Source organism: Engraulis encrasicolus, chromosome 13, assembly GCF_034702125.1.
Source record: "Engraulis encrasicolus isolate BLACKSEA-1 chromosome 13, IST_EnEncr_1.0, whole genome shotgun sequence".
Classification (NCBI taxonomy): domain Eukaryota; kingdom Metazoa; phylum Chordata; class Actinopteri; order Clupeiformes; family Engraulidae; genus Engraulis; species Engraulis encrasicolus.
This window is the reverse complement of record NC_085869.1, coordinates 27,082,614-27,099,320: the sequence shown is the minus strand read 5'-3', so window position 1 is coordinate 27,099,320 and position 16,707 is coordinate 27,082,614. Positions and strand designations below refer to the sequence as shown.

The 16,707-nt window shown below is 45.0% G+C and overlaps 1 protein-coding gene across 1 annotated transcript; it reads left to right on the top strand.

Moving 5' to 3' along the window:
* Positions 1–300: 300 nt before the first annotated feature.
* On the top strand, positions 301–16,409 carry phgdh (phosphoglycerate dehydrogenase). Its single transcript, XM_063214533.1, has 12 exons — positions 301–544; positions 1,127–1,278; positions 1,690–1,755; positions 1,926–1,980; positions 2,894–2,992; positions 5,576–5,708; positions 6,531–6,679; positions 7,239–7,391; positions 8,393–8,531; positions 9,579–9,706; positions 15,317–15,542; positions 15,877–16,409. The coding sequence occupies exons 1-12, from the start codon at positions 407–409 to the stop codon at positions 16,029–16,031; spliced, it is 1,593 nt and encodes a 530-aa protein (XP_063070603.1). The 5' UTR covers positions 301–406; the 3' UTR covers positions 16,032–16,409.
* Positions 16,410–16,707: the final 298 nt, after the last annotated feature.

The window sequence follows — 16,707 nt, the reverse complement described above, 5'->3', positions numbered from 1 at the left end:
CCATGCCTAGAATTAACCCGACAAACTTCCCACCCAAGCAGTCCACACGGCAAACATAGCATGCACACACACAAATCTACAGTAAAACGGGCGGCCTATTGCCCCAGTGCACCTGCAATCTACCTTGGGAGCTTTGTGGCGTGGTTTTACAGGTTAACCAAGTTTGTACTTGTTCGGCACTCCTAAATTTCGGCTAAGCGCCAGACAGTTCTTGGAACCAGCGTGAAGGTGATGGCGGGAGGCGGAGTTGCCCAGTCTTTTCTTCTGTCCTCCAACTAAAGTCCGCCCATCTCCCCCCTCATCATTCAAAACCAACGAGGTTGAAACATTTAGCCGACATCCTCGTTACACCAAGCCGAGTGTGTGCCCTATTTCCAGTTCCAGCTCCCAACCACAGACCCTCAACATGGCCCCGGTCGCTATCAAACGCATCTTAATCAGCGAAAGTGTGGACGCGTGTTGTAAGAAGATTCTGCAAGAAAATGGAATAGAAGTGACGGAAAAGCAGAATATGACGAAGGATGAGTTGATTGGCGATATTGAAGTAAGTGTGCCAAGTGCTTTTGCAGTTTCCGATTAGAACTCGGTACTTCTGTGTCGTTTGTTAGCTAGTCTGATGATGACAGATGTAATTTTCAGCCTTTTGCCAAAAGTAAGCATCATTCATCAGCAGCACTATCATAATAGCAAACACTACAATACTGACTCCTTAATGTTCTCAAAACACGTTGAAATTGGTGGTTCGCTGGTGCTAAATTTGGGTTATTGGTTAATTTCACTAATTTGGCACATAAGGTCATGTGGCATTTTCTTTTCTCGTGAAAATTGAGCTTCTCGCCAGCGCCGCCCTTGCAGGAGCCTATCAGTATGATGCAACATCACCCAGATTTACCTCGCGTGCAACTTCTGCAGCGCTCGGCCAAATCCCAACTCACTCGCCATGCACACAACCACCAGTTGGAAAAGTTTCATGCAAGTGCATGGCAAAACATTTTTTTCGCCATAATTTATTTGTGGAATTTATTCTCATCATTATTATTAATAATGTGATTTAATTGCCAGCCCAGGCACCTGTCAGGGCCAGACAAACATGCATTCCACAAAGTGTGCCATAACTTTGTTTCAGAACTACGATGGCCTGGTTGTGCGCTCTGCCACAAAAGTAACAGCCGAGGTCATCAATGCCGGGTGCAATCTGAAGATCATCGGCCGAGCAGGGACAGGGGTGGACAACGTGGACGTGCCTGCTGCTACTAAAAACGGCGTCATTGTCATGAAGTAGGTGCTGCCTGCACAGCCACAGAATAGACGGCATCAGAGAGAGTAGAGAGATACTTAAAGAATCTCTGACGGCATCGCCGCAACGGCTAATCTAATGTTTCTCAACGGGGGCACTACAGCCCCCTAGGGGGCGTTGAGGAGCCCTAGGGGGGTGTTGAGAAGGATACAGATGAGTGGGGTTGGGGCTTAGTTCCCATTGGGGGGCATTAGTCTATTTTATTTTTCAATACTAAGGGGGTGTTAGCAGGCTTATGATGAGGTCAAGGGGGCGTTTGTTTAAAAAAAGGTTGAGAACCACTGTAGCCTACTGTCAGCTGTTGGAGAGGGACCACTCATTGTCGTGGTGGCCCCTCTTCAGTGTTCAGGGCTACTCCTGATTGCTTCTGTTCTGTTGTTTCATCCCCACAGCACCCCAAGCGGTAATACAATCAGCGCAGCTGAACTGACATGTGCCCTCATCATGAGTCTTTCGAGGTGAGCAAGGTTAAGATTTTTGCCGCACTTCTGGAAACATTTGATATTAGAAGTAAAAAAAAACACACACACATTTAGTTATAGGTTTACTTGAACCTGTACTGTTGTCATTGCATTCATAAATAAAATATTTCAAACGGTTTGATGAGAAATGTTTGTCTTTTTCTCAGGCATGTACCTCAAGCGGATATGTCAATGAAGGCTGGGAAATGGGATCGCAAGAAGGTAAACATCTCGCAACCATGCAACCTATTCTGTTTGCACCAAAAAGGGACAGGCCAATCAAACCTTGTGTGTAATATCCCTGTGTGCAGTAGCCCAAAGGTTCAATATCTCAAACTAGGGAGACATTTGCACTACAAGTACATCACCAAAAGTATGTCGACCACAGTATTCAAAAGCACTTCAAACACAGTATTTAAAAGCACTTCAAACACAGTATTTAAAAGTGCCTAATGTGTGCATGACCATGGTGTTTGTCAAGTTGTGGATCACCAAAGAGTTGAACACACATCGTCAGGTAAACATGTCAGGTAAAAGATAAAACTTTATCATGTTTGAAACAAAATAAACTTGAAGATTTGACTACACCTCTCTCTCTGTGCCACCACAGAGCTGAACTGTGGCATCTGCTGCCAGTGTGTTTTTGCCCTCTCTGTGCCGTCATGCAGCCCAACTGTGGCGTCTGCTGCCTGTGAGTGCGTTGCAATATGCGACCTTGCCTCCTCCACTTGCGCTTGTCTCCTCGTGCCGCCTCCTGGCCCCTCCTCCGTGGAGAAAACGATGAAGTTTCCCAGGTGTCAGCCTAGCCACAACAACTTTTGAGAGACTGTTTTTCATTCACCATCCCAATTGCAAACGAAATAATGACTACAATTCAGCTTTTTCAAGATATTGAAATAAAATGCTGTTGTCAGTGATGTCATCATGACATATTACTTCCTGGTACGAGGAGACAAGCAAGTGGAGGAGGCAAGGTCGCATATTGCAACGCACTCAGTGTGTTTTTGCCCTCTCTTGTGGCGTCTGCTGCCAGTTTGTTTTCGCCCTCTCTGCACTGCTCACTCTGCTGTGGTTAATCCACTCTGGCCAATGGAACGTGCCAAATGGGCCTAATGTTTTCTTAACGATTTTGCAGTTCATGGGCGCCGAGCTGTATGGAAAGGTACTGGGCATCGTGGGGCTCGGTCGCATCGGGAAAGAAGTGGCCACCAGGATGCAGTCATTTGGCATGAGGGTAAGCAATAAGCAATGGCCTCCGCTTCTCTATGGGTCAAAGACGTGCAAAATGAAATTGTCATTCAGTGTAACGGATACCTTCCGCTGACTGTAACTGTAAAAAACATGACTTTTTATTTTATTTTTTTTCCAGTGAATTCATGAAAGCCTCGGCTGTTTTTTTTAACCGTTACAGTCAGCAGAAGGTATCCGTTACTCTGAATGACACTGCCATTTTGCACGTCTTTGACCCCTATGCAGTGATATGTATGCTGTAATCAGGGATGGGCAACTTTCATGTTAAGAAGGGGCCACATTATTTCATCGCCACCTTCAGATCCACATGACCTGGCATCGGACTGCAACTCAGAGTTCGAGGTGCAGTTGGTTGCTCAGCGGCTGCCGATATTGCTTGGAAGTAATGGGACTGTTGTCCAGAGCCATATATAGCAGGCTTGTACGAAATTCCGAATGGAAAGAATTTCAATTCAAAGTAATGCCATAATACGAACACTAGGTGGTGGTGTTCTATGTACTTTCAATGGGTGGTGTAGCTTAAATTCAAAGAAATTCAAGGTAATGGCACCACCTAGTGTTCGTATTATGGCATTATTTTGAATTGAAATTCTTTCCATTCGGAATTTCGTACAAGCCTGATATATAGACGGCTCTGGTGTTGTCTATGGGCCAACAGTATAATTACAACGGATTAATTCAGTCGTGTTTTGAAAAATCTGCTCATTATTTATCTATTTCTGTAATTATGTTTTATCTAAGGGCCACACTGAGTGAGGAGGCGGACTGGGCCGCATGTGGCCCGCGGGCCTCCAGTTGCCCATCCCTGCTGTAATGTTTCTGTTGGGATGAGGGTAAACAATGGCCAGGACTTCACTACTCTCTCTACTCTCTCATTTTTCTGTAGGGATGGGGTTAAGCAATGGCCATCTCCTCTCTATAGAGTGATAGTAGCCTACACAAGGGGTTTTGCGAATTTAGCCATGACGAGACCTGCCCAGTGACTGGACCATACATATACCGGTAGATTCCAGCCAAGGCTTCCTGACATGGGCTGTGCACTATTTTTTTTCTCGGTGCATTGCACACCCCCTTTCACAATGTGATGGAGTTGGTGCATCCCCAAACCCATTGACGTACTACAGGGAACATAATAGGCCTACATATAAATATTGTGAAGAAGAAAATGATAGCACAGTCAGAGTAGAATCATCATCAGCCACCCCCTTTCATGTCATGCCCAAACCTTTTTTTTCTCTCTTTACTTTGGTTTACGTTATTTACTCAATTTACTTATTTGTTTTGTTTTGCTATACTTTCCCTGCTAACCTGCTGCAGTCCCCCTAGCACCCCATTGCGGCCCTCCAGGGGTCCCTGGCCCCCATTTTGAAAACCACTGGCCTACACTGTAATACATATTTTGGGATGAGTGTAAGCAATGATCTCTTCTCTATAAAGTGACTGTGCATAGTGATATTTGACAGGAGGGTAAGCACACGTTTGTATTTAAAATGTTCGCTGGCACACTGTCGCCACTTCTTTACACTGTGATAAGCCTAAATTGTGATATATCTTTTGGGATCAGGGTTAGTTCAAGTCTGTGTTCAAAATGTCCACTCGCACATTATAGTGAGTGCAGCCGTGGACTAATGGTTATGGAGTTGGTCTTTGGATCCAATGGTTGCAGGTTCAAATCCCACCCTTACCTCTCCCCATACCTCCAAGCTCCATTCGTGGCTGAAGTGCCCTTCAACGAGGCACCTCACCTGAGAAATTGCTCCAGGAGCTGTAACCAATACTCTGTACCTAAATAACTAATGCCTCTTTTCCACTGGCGGTTTTCTGGTAGGCCTACAGCTCAACAAAGCACGACTCGGACGCCACTTTTTGCTTTTCAATTGGGCACGACACGGCTCAATTGAAGAGCAAAAATGTGCGGCTGAGTCCCGCTGTTTCAAGCTGTAGGCTTACCAGAAAACCACCCGTGGAAAAGAGGAATACGTTGCTTTGGATGGAAGCATCAGCCAAGGGTAGCATAATGTAATGGTGCATAATGTGCAGGATATAACATGTGCATATGTAGCGTTAGACTGTCTATCGTCCTATAGCTAAAGTGTACTTTATAGTCAAAAATATATGTAACAGGTGTTAACACAAAAGTCTCCAATGTGCACACTATGGTTTGCCACTGACAAAGACTGATAAACTGAACGGGATGCTTTGTAATGAGAAGTGAGTTGTACTTCTTAACCTCTCCTGTCCCTCTTCATATTTCCTTGCCACACAATATATGGCATGTCTTTGTCCTTCTCATATCCTCTTACGACTTTCTCTTTCCCAAAGGCGCATATTACCCTGCTCTTGCTCTCGCTCTCTCTCTCTCTCTCTCTCTCTCTCTCTCTCTCTCTCTCTCTCTCTCTCTCTCTCTCTCTCTCTCTCTCTCTCTCTCTCTGTGTCTCTGTCTCTGTCTCTCCCCACTCCGTCTTTTTACTGGCTCCCTGCCTTCCTTGCCCCCCCATCATAAGTAAGTAACGCTGACTTGGCATTCCATCCCACCCCTTTCCCTTTCCCATTGTGTCCCTCGCAGACGATTGGCTACGACCCCATCACTCCAGTGGAAGTCTCCGCCTCCTGGGGGGTGGAGCAGATGTCATTGGAGCAGCTGTGGCCCCAGTGTGATTACATCACCGTGCACACTCCCCTCATGCCCTCCACCACAGGTCAGCCTAGCCACGCTCTACGCTGATGTGGGGGCCCTGGAATGGGGTGCACACTCACACACACTGCGCACACACACACACACACACACACACACACACACACACACACACACTGCGCACCAGCAGAGGAAATTGCCTTTGCAAAAAATGTGAACTTGCGCGCGCGCACACACATACACATACTACTGGGGGTTTAAGGTGGATCAGGGTTTTGTTATGGACGTTTCTGTTATGGGGGGCGGGTTGCAGAATTTAGGTCAGCCAACCCCACTCAGCTTTTGCACTACTTCAGCCAGTCGCCTCACAGTCCCAAACTCTTTGTGTACGTGTCAATATCCCTCCTCCAGTTGCTTCCTTCCGCTTCATGCCTCAAGGGGTGACTTCATCAAGGATGATGGTGGGAGGGTGAGGGATGAGGAGTGAGGTGGGAGGGTGAGGGATGAGGAGTGAGGTGGGAGGGTGAGGGATGAGGTGGGAGGACGAGGAATGAGGAGGAGGAGGAGGACGAGGAGTGAGGTGGGAGGACGAGGAGTGAGGAATGAGAAGGAGTGAGGTGGGAGGACGAGGAGTGAGGAATGAGAAGGAGTGAGGAATGATGAGGAGGAGGAGGATGAGTGAGGTGGGAGGATGAGGTGATGTAGCAGTTGGCATGCACGTGCTGCCTGATGACTCCATCCTCCCCTAACACTTCTATCGTCAATGACCTCTTGCCTCACATCTCAAGGCTACAAGCACAAGGCAAGGACAGGAGGTTAGATAATGAAATGGGACGACCCACTGACTTATGCACTCTGTGTTTTGCTTCATGATTGATTTCCTCAGGCCTCCTAAACGATAAGTCCTTTGCCCAGTGCAAGAAGGGTGTGAAGGTGGTGAACTGTGCTCGAGGGGGCATCATCGACGAGGCAGCCCTGCTCCGAGCTCTCGAGTCAGGCCAGTGTGGCGGAGCAGGACTGGATGTGTTCGTGGAGGTAAGCTTTGGAGAACAACACTAGGCGTCTACTGATGATGATGATGATGGTTGTGTCCTGCGATTTATTTATTTATTTATTTTTTTATATTTTTAGGGGCTTTTTATGCCTTTATTTGATTGGACAGTCTGAGATGTAATGGTGACAGGAAGCGAGTGGGACAGAGAGACAGGGCGGGATGGGGAAATGACCCCGGCCGGACTCGAACCGGGGTCCCCGTGGGCATGCAAGCACAAATGTGGGGGGCTTAGCGCGCTGCGCCACAGCGCCCGTGTCTTGCAATTTTGACCAACACTAATCAGGTTGCTGATGACGATTTCTGGTACTGATAATTATAATTGAAAATTAAGATAATAGCCATCTTGCGCAATAGGGATTATTATCAATGATGATTCTAATGACGGCAATTGGTAAGTAGTAATTTCCTACAAAAGAATTGCAAATATGAACATTGAGTTCATTAAGAAGAAATGACCTTAATGATCAAATGAGTAGGGTGATCCTTCTAAAGGTGTGTGTGTGTGTGTGTGTGTGTGTGCACGTGCGTGTGTGTTTTCAGGAGCCTCCAAAGGAGCGTTCTCTGGTGAACCACCCTAACGTGATCAGCTGCCCCCATCTGGGCGCCAGTACGCGGGAGGCTCAGGCGCGCTGTGGCCAGGACATCGCGCTGCAGATCGTCGACATGGTCAAGGGCACCGCGCTCGTCGGAGCTGTGAGTGGTCCAGCCTAACCACACTTAAAGTGATATTGTCCCATTTTTGGAAATAAGCTTATTTTACACCTCCCTTTGACTTAAATAATTAGGTTTTACCGTTCTCCTGTACTTTCAACCGTTCTCCGGGTATGGCAGTGCAAATTTTACCTCCATGCTAGCAGTTAACATTGAGTCCGATGAGACCAGCTCGCAGCTAACTGGTCTCATAGGACTCCATGTTAACTGTTAGCTTGGAGGTAACATTTGCACTGCCATAACTAGAAAACGGTTGAAGGAAAGAACAGTAAAACCTTATTATTTAACTCAAGGGGAGGTGTCAAATAAGATTATTTCCAAAAATGGGACAGTATCACTTACACACCCAACCAATCACTGTCACGAGCCATACTCTGTCATCTCTGGTTATGAGCTCATTTTAAACCATTGAGTTTTACCCTTCTCTTGTTCTTCCAGTTGTTGGTTAGTCTGATTATATTGCTTCTAGCTTCAAGCTAGCAGTTGTCATTGAATCCTCCAATTATTCAATTGTAAATGCTAGCTTGGAGGTAGAATTTCGTCCAGACTTGAGAGAACGGCTGAAAGTACATGAAAATTGCAAAGGTCAATTATTGAAGTTGAGGGAAGGTGGAAAACTGGTTTATTTCCAGAAATGGTGAAGGATCGCTTTAAACACTTACTGTATGCAACCAATCACTGATTCCAGTGACTGGGTTCCCTGAAGACCTTTAGTGCTTACTGAAACCGAGTCCATCATTGACTATAGGGAAGCTGTGGTAACGAACTGTGTTGGCTGCTTTTGCTTCAGTGCAAAAGCTTGTTTCATACATGTATGTATACGAGCATAATCTAGCCCACAGTCATTGCCAATGTGTTGCTAATACTATGTCCATAATTATAGGTAGATGTTGTTGTTTCTAAAGTGGAAAAGGAGTATGTTCTACCTGCATGTCGACTGAATTGCTAATGAATCTGTCTCTGTCTCGTCCCCTTCACCTCAGGTGAATGCCCAGGTGTTGGCCAGCACGTTCTCCCCAGAGTCTCAGCAGTGGATCCGACTGGGGGAGGCCATGGGGGCTGTACTCAGGGCCTGCACCTCCTCCAAACAACCATACAGTCAAGTGCAAGTCAACACCACAGGTACAAGACATGGCATTATGATATTGCCTGATCTGTTCTCAAATGTTATTTAACTACTTTAAGTGGATCACCGATTTGTAGTTTGATAGGCCAGCTCGAGCATTGTTTCTAGATGCAAAGATGAATAAACCTGCTCAGGAAAAGTGATGCATTGAGAACAATCAAACAAGCTAATAGATAAAAAATACTGGAGAGAAGCCACTTCTTTGTGGTTCACTGGAACTGAATGTTTCCTACAAAGTGTACTATGTTGTGCAGTAGAGGCACTAAGTCTACTGTATAATGTGTGAGTAGCGCAACTAGTCAGTCCGGGCTCTGAAAAAAAAAGATGTCGCTATGTCGCCCTCTAGTGGCTAATGGTTGTTGGTCCAAGTTGGATTGTGGCCTGACCACTTCCCCCACAGACTAACTAAACCACCTGCACAAGCCACTAGTCACACTATGTGGTTCACCACTCCAACCTCATGTGTCAGCAAGGAATTAATTAGGTAAAAGGGCACAAGAAAATATCCTGGTTTATCCATCTTTTTCTAGCCCAATTCACATTTTGATTTTTTTTTTGTCTTTGCATGCGGTATGTAGTGCCTACGAACTGTGAACTACCACTTTTTTCAATGTTTGATCCATCCTCTTGTTTATCTATTTTATTAGTTCACTGCACTATAATCATTTTAATATATATTTATCTGTTTGTCTACCGACACAGTATAAACTATATGTTGTAAACATGTCTGCATTGGAGAGGAAGATGCTTTTTGTGGCATTGTACGGGTGTGTAGTGATAAGTGTTTCTACTGCGTTGGCTGACTGTGTTGTTATAATCTGTAGCAGAATGTGTATTCAATATTGATCTCGACTGTATTTAATGTCTTTTCTACCTCTCATATAGCTATAATATTACTTTTAGTAGTATTTATCTACTTTTATTTCTTGTTTATGTACTTCTTGTTTTATTTGCTCTGTGAAGCACATTGAAATGCTGTTATGTACGAAATGCGCTCTATAAATAAACTTGACTTGACTTGACTTGACTTGACTATTGTGCAGGGGCGTGTCTGAAGAAGTCTACCGGATTCCTGGGCTCCGCGGTGGTGGTTGGGTTGCTGTCCAGCGGCTCTGGAAATGGCCCCAACCTGGTCAACGCACTCACCCTGGCCAAGGAGACCGGCCTGGAGGTAACGCACGCAGAGCACTTCAGCTTGCCACTCAAGAATACTTCTTACATGTTGACTTTCAGCAGGCAAACTAAAGACCGATTTGCATGGAATAATATTACTTATGGACCACTGGTAATTTGCGACAACCTCCGTACCTCTGTGTCATGTTGTGGCGCATTCAGACGGCAGCAGTGTTGCGAGATTGGGCTGTTTCCTGACCAATTTGACTGCTTAGGACGGCCATCTATGGGTAGAAATTGGTTAAAAAAAAGCATTTGGGCAGGTTTTGCTGCACATGTATGACTGTAGAAATCAATAGAATTTAGTTCCAATGTTTTTGGAGTGGGATTTAGTGCTAATTTGTGGGCTGGAAATCATCGGTCTCATCTGGCAACCCTGGACGGCAGGTCTGTGATGTACTCAATTTACAGACATTGGCCCTCATTTATCAAACTTGCGTAGAAACCATCGCAGAAATGAGCGCAGATCTCGTCGTACGACGAAGCTCACGTGAGATTTACTAAACATGTGTACCTCTCCAATCTCATCGTAAGAGCGAGCGGCTGTTGATAAATCCAGCGTCTGAAAACCATCGTCATTAGAATAATCACACCTTCTCTAAAACGGCGGGAAGGAGACCGCACCCCTGAATTTGCGACATGGAGAGACGCAAACCGGCTAAAACATCCACGTTTCTGGTTGATTGACAGCTTGAAATTGGGCTTTACGCGAGGTAGACAACAAAATAACACGTGGAAATAATCAACAGCAATAGTCAACAGTGTTTCAGTTCTCAATATGGAAGGGGTAGAGATTGATTTCCACATAATTATGGTTACAATGTTTGATTGACTACAGTAGACATAATGAAGATATTTTTAATGAATATTATTATTATTTTTAAAATGTATGATGATAAACCTTTTTGGTAAACGAGGTCAAGAAAAGGGTCCAACGTGAAACTGGCCAACAAACAGTGCCCAAACCATATGTTGGGGAAGGAGAGTTGTCCAGTGCGCTGTCCTTCTCGCGCTCATGTGCGCCCTGCTTCTCTCCTGCGCTTCAGTCCTTCGAGGGGATAGGTCTTTTACCACCTACTATAAAGTGTTATCGGACACACACGTGTCTGGTGTAGTCCTATATTCGGATAGTAGTTGTGTGCGATCAAACGCCGAAACTCAACCGGGAGATTATTAGGCTACTGTAGGCTATGTATTGATTGATGTGCGCATGAACTCCCAGCTGTTAAAAAAGAAGGGACGTCGGTCATTGATCCCACGACTGAAGGCACATTCCAATACGAGGCTGTAGCCTATATTGCACAAAATAATTCACACATCACGTCAAATCACAAATTAGAAGTCTCTTGCAGTTGTTGACCTATATGCCAAATTAAGGCAGCGCTCCCAGGAAGGGTGCACCAATTCAAATAAGTAGACGTTGTCTTATAGCCAAAATATACAATCTAAAAACATTTTGTAATTATGTAGGCCACATATTTATGATAATGAGTTGTTGCGCTACAACTGCTGCTCAAGTTGGTGATCATAGTCATCTCAAGTCCAACTTGAAAACGGCGTACACCGTCTGAGAGCAGTCGTAGGATTTCATCTTTCCTGCGCTTACGATGAGATTTGATAAATGCCAACTGGTCGTAGAAAAAGAACGTACGCACGACGTACGTATGATTCTCGTCGTACGCTACTTTGATAAATGAGGGCCATTGTGACTGGATATGTCATCATTTCACGACTTCTTGTTTGACTTCTCGTAGAGTTTTTCTTGGAGTTAGTTTTGGTTCAATGTAAATGGGATGGGTCGACTGCCACTTGCCCCCGACATGCCATCAAGTCTCTCAATGACTACCGCCCTGTAGCGCTCACACCTATTGTAATGAAATGCTTTGAAAGACTGGTGCTGCTAGCACACCTGAAGTCCATCACCCCAGCATCCCTCGACCCGCATCAATTTGTCTACAGGGCAAATAGATCTACAGAGGATGGCATTTCATTGGCCATTCACACTGCCCTCTCACACCTGGAGAAACCAAACAGCTATGTGCGGATGCTGTTCATCAACTACAGCTCCGCTTTTAACACCATTCCCCCTATCAAGCTGGCCAGTGGCCACTAAGCTGTACAACCTCGGCTTCAGTCCCCATGTCTGCAGATGGATACTGGACTTCCTCAGTAACAGACCTCAGTCTGTACGCATGGGCAAACATCATTCAAGACCCATCACCCTAAATACAGGCGCGCCGCAGGGATGTGTGTTGAGCCCTTTTTTGTACTCCCTCTTCACTCATGACTGTGATCCTAAGCACAGCTCAAACACCATCATTAAATTTGTGGACGACACAACCGTGATTGGCCTGATCTCTGACAACAACGAGACGGCAGCTGGCACGTTGGAGCCAAGACCATAACCTGGCCCTGAACTCCAAGAAAACGAAGGAGGTGATCCTGGACTTCAGGCGATGTGGCCAGGGCAACCACTACCACCAACCCATCAACATCGGAGGGTAGCCAGTGGAGGTAGTAAAGAGCTTCAGATTCCTGGGTGTGCACATCAGCCAGGACTTGTCATGGAGCGCCAACACCTCTGCAATAGCTAAAAAGGGATCCCAAAGGCTATATTTCCTGTGGACTCTAAAGAAGGCCCAGCTACCACGAGATCTGCTCACTAATTTCTACGGGTGTACGATTGAATCAGTGATTACATACAGCATTATATCTTGGTACACCAGCTGCACACACGACAACAAGATGTTACAGTGCATTATTAAAACAGCAGAGAGAATCATTGGTTGTCAACTACCCACACTTGAGGAGATCCACCATACACGCTGCACAAACAGAGCATTAAACATCCTTAAAAATCACACAAACCCTGGTCTCAGGCTCTTCACCATGCTACCATCTGGCAGGCGCTTTAGGACTCTGCGTGCCCACACTACGAGAATGAAGGACCGTTTCTATCCTACTGCAATTAGACTTTTGAACACAATACGTCACCTGCCCCCCCCTCAATACTTCAGGACTCTCTATACTGTGAGATGCATATGGACTTTTATATATTATTTATTATACTGTTAATATACAGTGCCCTCCATAATTATTGGCACCCCTGGTTGAGATGTGTTTTTTAGCTTCCAATTTTTTTTTTTTTCTAAATAATATGGGACCTTAATGGAAAAAAAGAGAAAAATCCAACCTTCAATACAAGTGCATTTATTCAGTGGGGAAAAAATCCCACATAAAGAAATAATTATTTCACATCAAATAATGTGTGTCACAATTATTAGCACCCCTGGTGTTAATATTTTGTACAACCCCCTTTTGCCAACAAAACAGCACCTAATCTTCTCCTATAATGTTTCACAAGATGGGAAAAGACAGAAAGAGGGATCTTCAGCCATTCCTCTTTGCAGAATCTCTCTAAATCATCCAGAGACCTGGGTCCTCTCCTCTGTACTCTCCTCTTCAGCTCACCCCACAGGTTCTCAATGGGGTTGAGGTCAGGGGACTGAGATGGCCATGGGAGGAGCGTGATTTTGTGTCTGGTGAACCATTTCTGTGTAGATTTGGCCATATGTTTAGGGTCATTGTCTTGCTGAAAGACCCAGTGACGACCCAGCTTCAGCTTTCGGGCAGAGGGCAACAGATTTTGATTTAAAATGTCCTGGTATTTCAAAGCATTCATGATGCCATGCACCCTAACAAGGTTCCCAGGGCCTTTGGAAGCGAAACAGCCCCACAGCATCACTGACCCACCCCCATACTTCACAGTGGGTATGAGGGGCTTTTCAGCATGCGCATCTTTCGTGGTACGCCAGACCCACTTAGAGTGTTTGTTGCCAAAAAGCTCAATCTTGGTCTCATCTGACCAAAGCACACGGTCCCAGTTGAATCCCCAATACCGCTTGGCGAACTCCAGACGCTTGCGTTTATGATTGTGAGTGAGGAAAGGTTTTCTCCGTGCATGCCTCCCAAACAGCTTGTTGGCGTGTAGACAGCGCCTGATGGTTGATTTGGAGACTTTGTGACCCCAGGATGCTACCATTTGTTGTAATTCTGTAGCAGTGAGCTTTGGAGATCTTTTGATTTCTCTTACCATCCTCCTCACTGTGCGTGGTGGCAAAATAAACTTGGGTCCTCGTCCAGGCTTGTTTAGGCACTGTTCCAGTTGTTTTGAACTTCTTAATTATTCCTCTCACAGTGGATATGGGCAGCTGCAGTTGAGTGGCAATCTTCTTGTAGCCTCTGCCTGACCTGTGAAGGTCGACGCACATCTGCCTCACTTGTATGCTGTGTTCCTTTGTCTTTCCCATGTTTAAGAGTGGATAAGAGAAATGGCCTCGGTGTCACGTCATATTTATACCCCAGGGAAACAGGAAGTGATGAATTACTAATTAAATGTTCCTACATACTCTGGTAAACTTTGTAAACTACTGTAGAAATGACAGAAATGCTTCAATTATATTTATTTCCTGGGAATTGTTAAGGGTGCCAATAATTGTGGAACAGGTGATTTAATGAAAAATAATTATTTTTTAGTCAGGGATTTTTTTATTTTCTTACAATTCATTTGAGTTGAAGGCTACACTTTCCTACAATTTTCAGTGTGACAGTATTCTTCTGCAATAAACACTGAATTTATTTTAAGGCTTTTAACACATCTCAACCAGGGGTGCCAATAATTATGGAGGGCACTGTATCTTTTATTTTGTGGGCATTTGTGGGCTGCCAAACAGAATCTCACTGTATTTTTATATAGTGACAATAAAAGTACTCTACTCTCTACTCTACATGCTGTTTATCAAATATTTGCCAGTATCCATTATTCACTCCAGGAAAAGACAAGAGACATGCAATTGCAATCATATACATGCACGTACACATTCACACAGGTCTTTAATTGTTAATGGACATCTGTGTTTTGCAAAAACACAATAGGTAATTTGCGCCTGATTTTTTTTTTTTTACTTCACAAATTACATTGACCCTGCATTCGCACAGGACTAAGAACTCGGACATTCTCCACAATTATTCTGAATGACCAGGTCCATGGGTAATAAAAGGCCCGTGCGAGTAGGCCTTCACTCTTAACTTTCAAAAGGCAGCTCATATAGTCTCTATCGCATTCTCTCATTATTGTGACTGTTCCCTCCAACCTTGCTCGTTCTATGTCTTTGCCCTGGTGTAGGGATGCAAACGATTAATCGATTAATCGACTTGAATCGATCAATGTGTTAATCGATTAAAAAAACATTAATCACAATTAATCGACAACTCAACTGAAAAGAGACCCAGGTGAAATGGGCATGTGAAGAGTGTGTGTGAAAAGGGGTGTGAAATAATTGAAATAGAATGAATTTAAATGTGGTATTTTATCTCAATTTTTAATAAAGTTTTTTTAGATTTAGTAGTTTTTTGTTTCGAGAAACAATGAGATTTCGGGGGGGGAAACGCTGCTTATCAATTAATCGTAAGTCGATCGATAAGGCTATCAACTATCATAATGATTAATGAATTAATCGATAATTTGCATCCCTACCCTGGTGTTTTGGGCTGTACCCCTGCAAACAATCTCTCTCATATCTCCCCTCTCTCTCCTGTGTGTTTCCAGGTGGTTATGAAGCATGAGGAGGGCGGTGCAGGAGACTCTGCTGCGTGTGTGTGTGTGGAGGTGTGTGTTAACGGCGCCACCAGCAGGGCGCGGGGGTCTGTGCAGGCCCAGGTGCCCGTGCTGGAGCAGCTGGAGGGCAGTGTGTTCCGGCAGCCCGTGGCCCTCGCAGGACACCTGCTCTTCTTCAAGGCCAACGCCTCGCCACAGCTACTGCCCGCCGTCACAGGTCAGCATCACTTTGTGTGTGTGTGGGTGTGTGTGTGTGTGTGTGTGTGTGTGTGTGTGTGTGTGTGTGTGTGTGTGTGTGTGTGTGTGTGTGTGTGTGGGTGTGTGTGTGTGAGAATCATCAAATATTATGTTATCACATGTGCATGTGTGCAGGTCAGGTTGTGTGTGATTTTCTCTGGAGTGCTTCCCTTCATAAGTAACCTCCTTGGCTTGCAACACACACACACACACACACACACACACACACACACACACCACCAGACAGTCTCCCACTGTCCTCTATCCTTCAGACAGTCTCCCCCACTGACCTCCATCCTTCCTGTGTTTTGCAGGTGCTCTTGCATCAGCGGGGGTGGAGATGGAGTCCTTTAGCGCCCCTGCTGTGCGTGGTGGCGACCAGTGGTACTGCGTGGGGATGTCCTCCCCTATGGGAGATGTGGGCTCCCTCAAGTCTGTGGTGAAGGAAGCAGCTCAGATCACTGTCTGAGAAGAGAAGAGAGGAGAAGAGAAGAGGAGAAGAGACGAGAAGAGAGTCGCTCCCAGGAGAGCAGCTGTAGCATTCCACAATCTAATACTCTAACTTAACTCACAATAACGCTGAGAAGAAGTTGAAAGTACAGTATGTCACGTCTTTGAGCTTACCTCCGCTGTGCTAGCATTTCACTGAAAAGGAGAGGCGTTATCTATTATGAAGTGCCTAGTAACTAAACTGTTTTGTTTGGAGTTTGTTTACAAAGTGCACTTACAGTACTGTGACAGTTTACGGTGTGATTGAACTCCTGTTTAATTCCCATTCATGATGTTCTCAAGAGTTTTCTGCGTTTTGTAACAATAACGGTATTAATAAAAATCTTAGTGAAGGGCATGTTCTCAGTTTGATATGTTTGTTACTATACACACACAGTCTCTATGGTAATTGCCCTCTTGGGTGCATTTTACTTATATGGAGGCAAGTAAAAACAAAGAGGCCAGATATGGGGACGCTTCCTAAGTCCCATTTGGCCATAGGTTCATCTGGGATTCAGATACAGATTCTCTACACACAGAGACCGGCAAATGAAATGTTTTGTTGAACAGACTGATGTTTCACTGTGTCGAAAGCAGTGGTTTTACTGCATACACAGTATTATGCAATGTGCTTAATCCTTAGTAGGATTAGACAG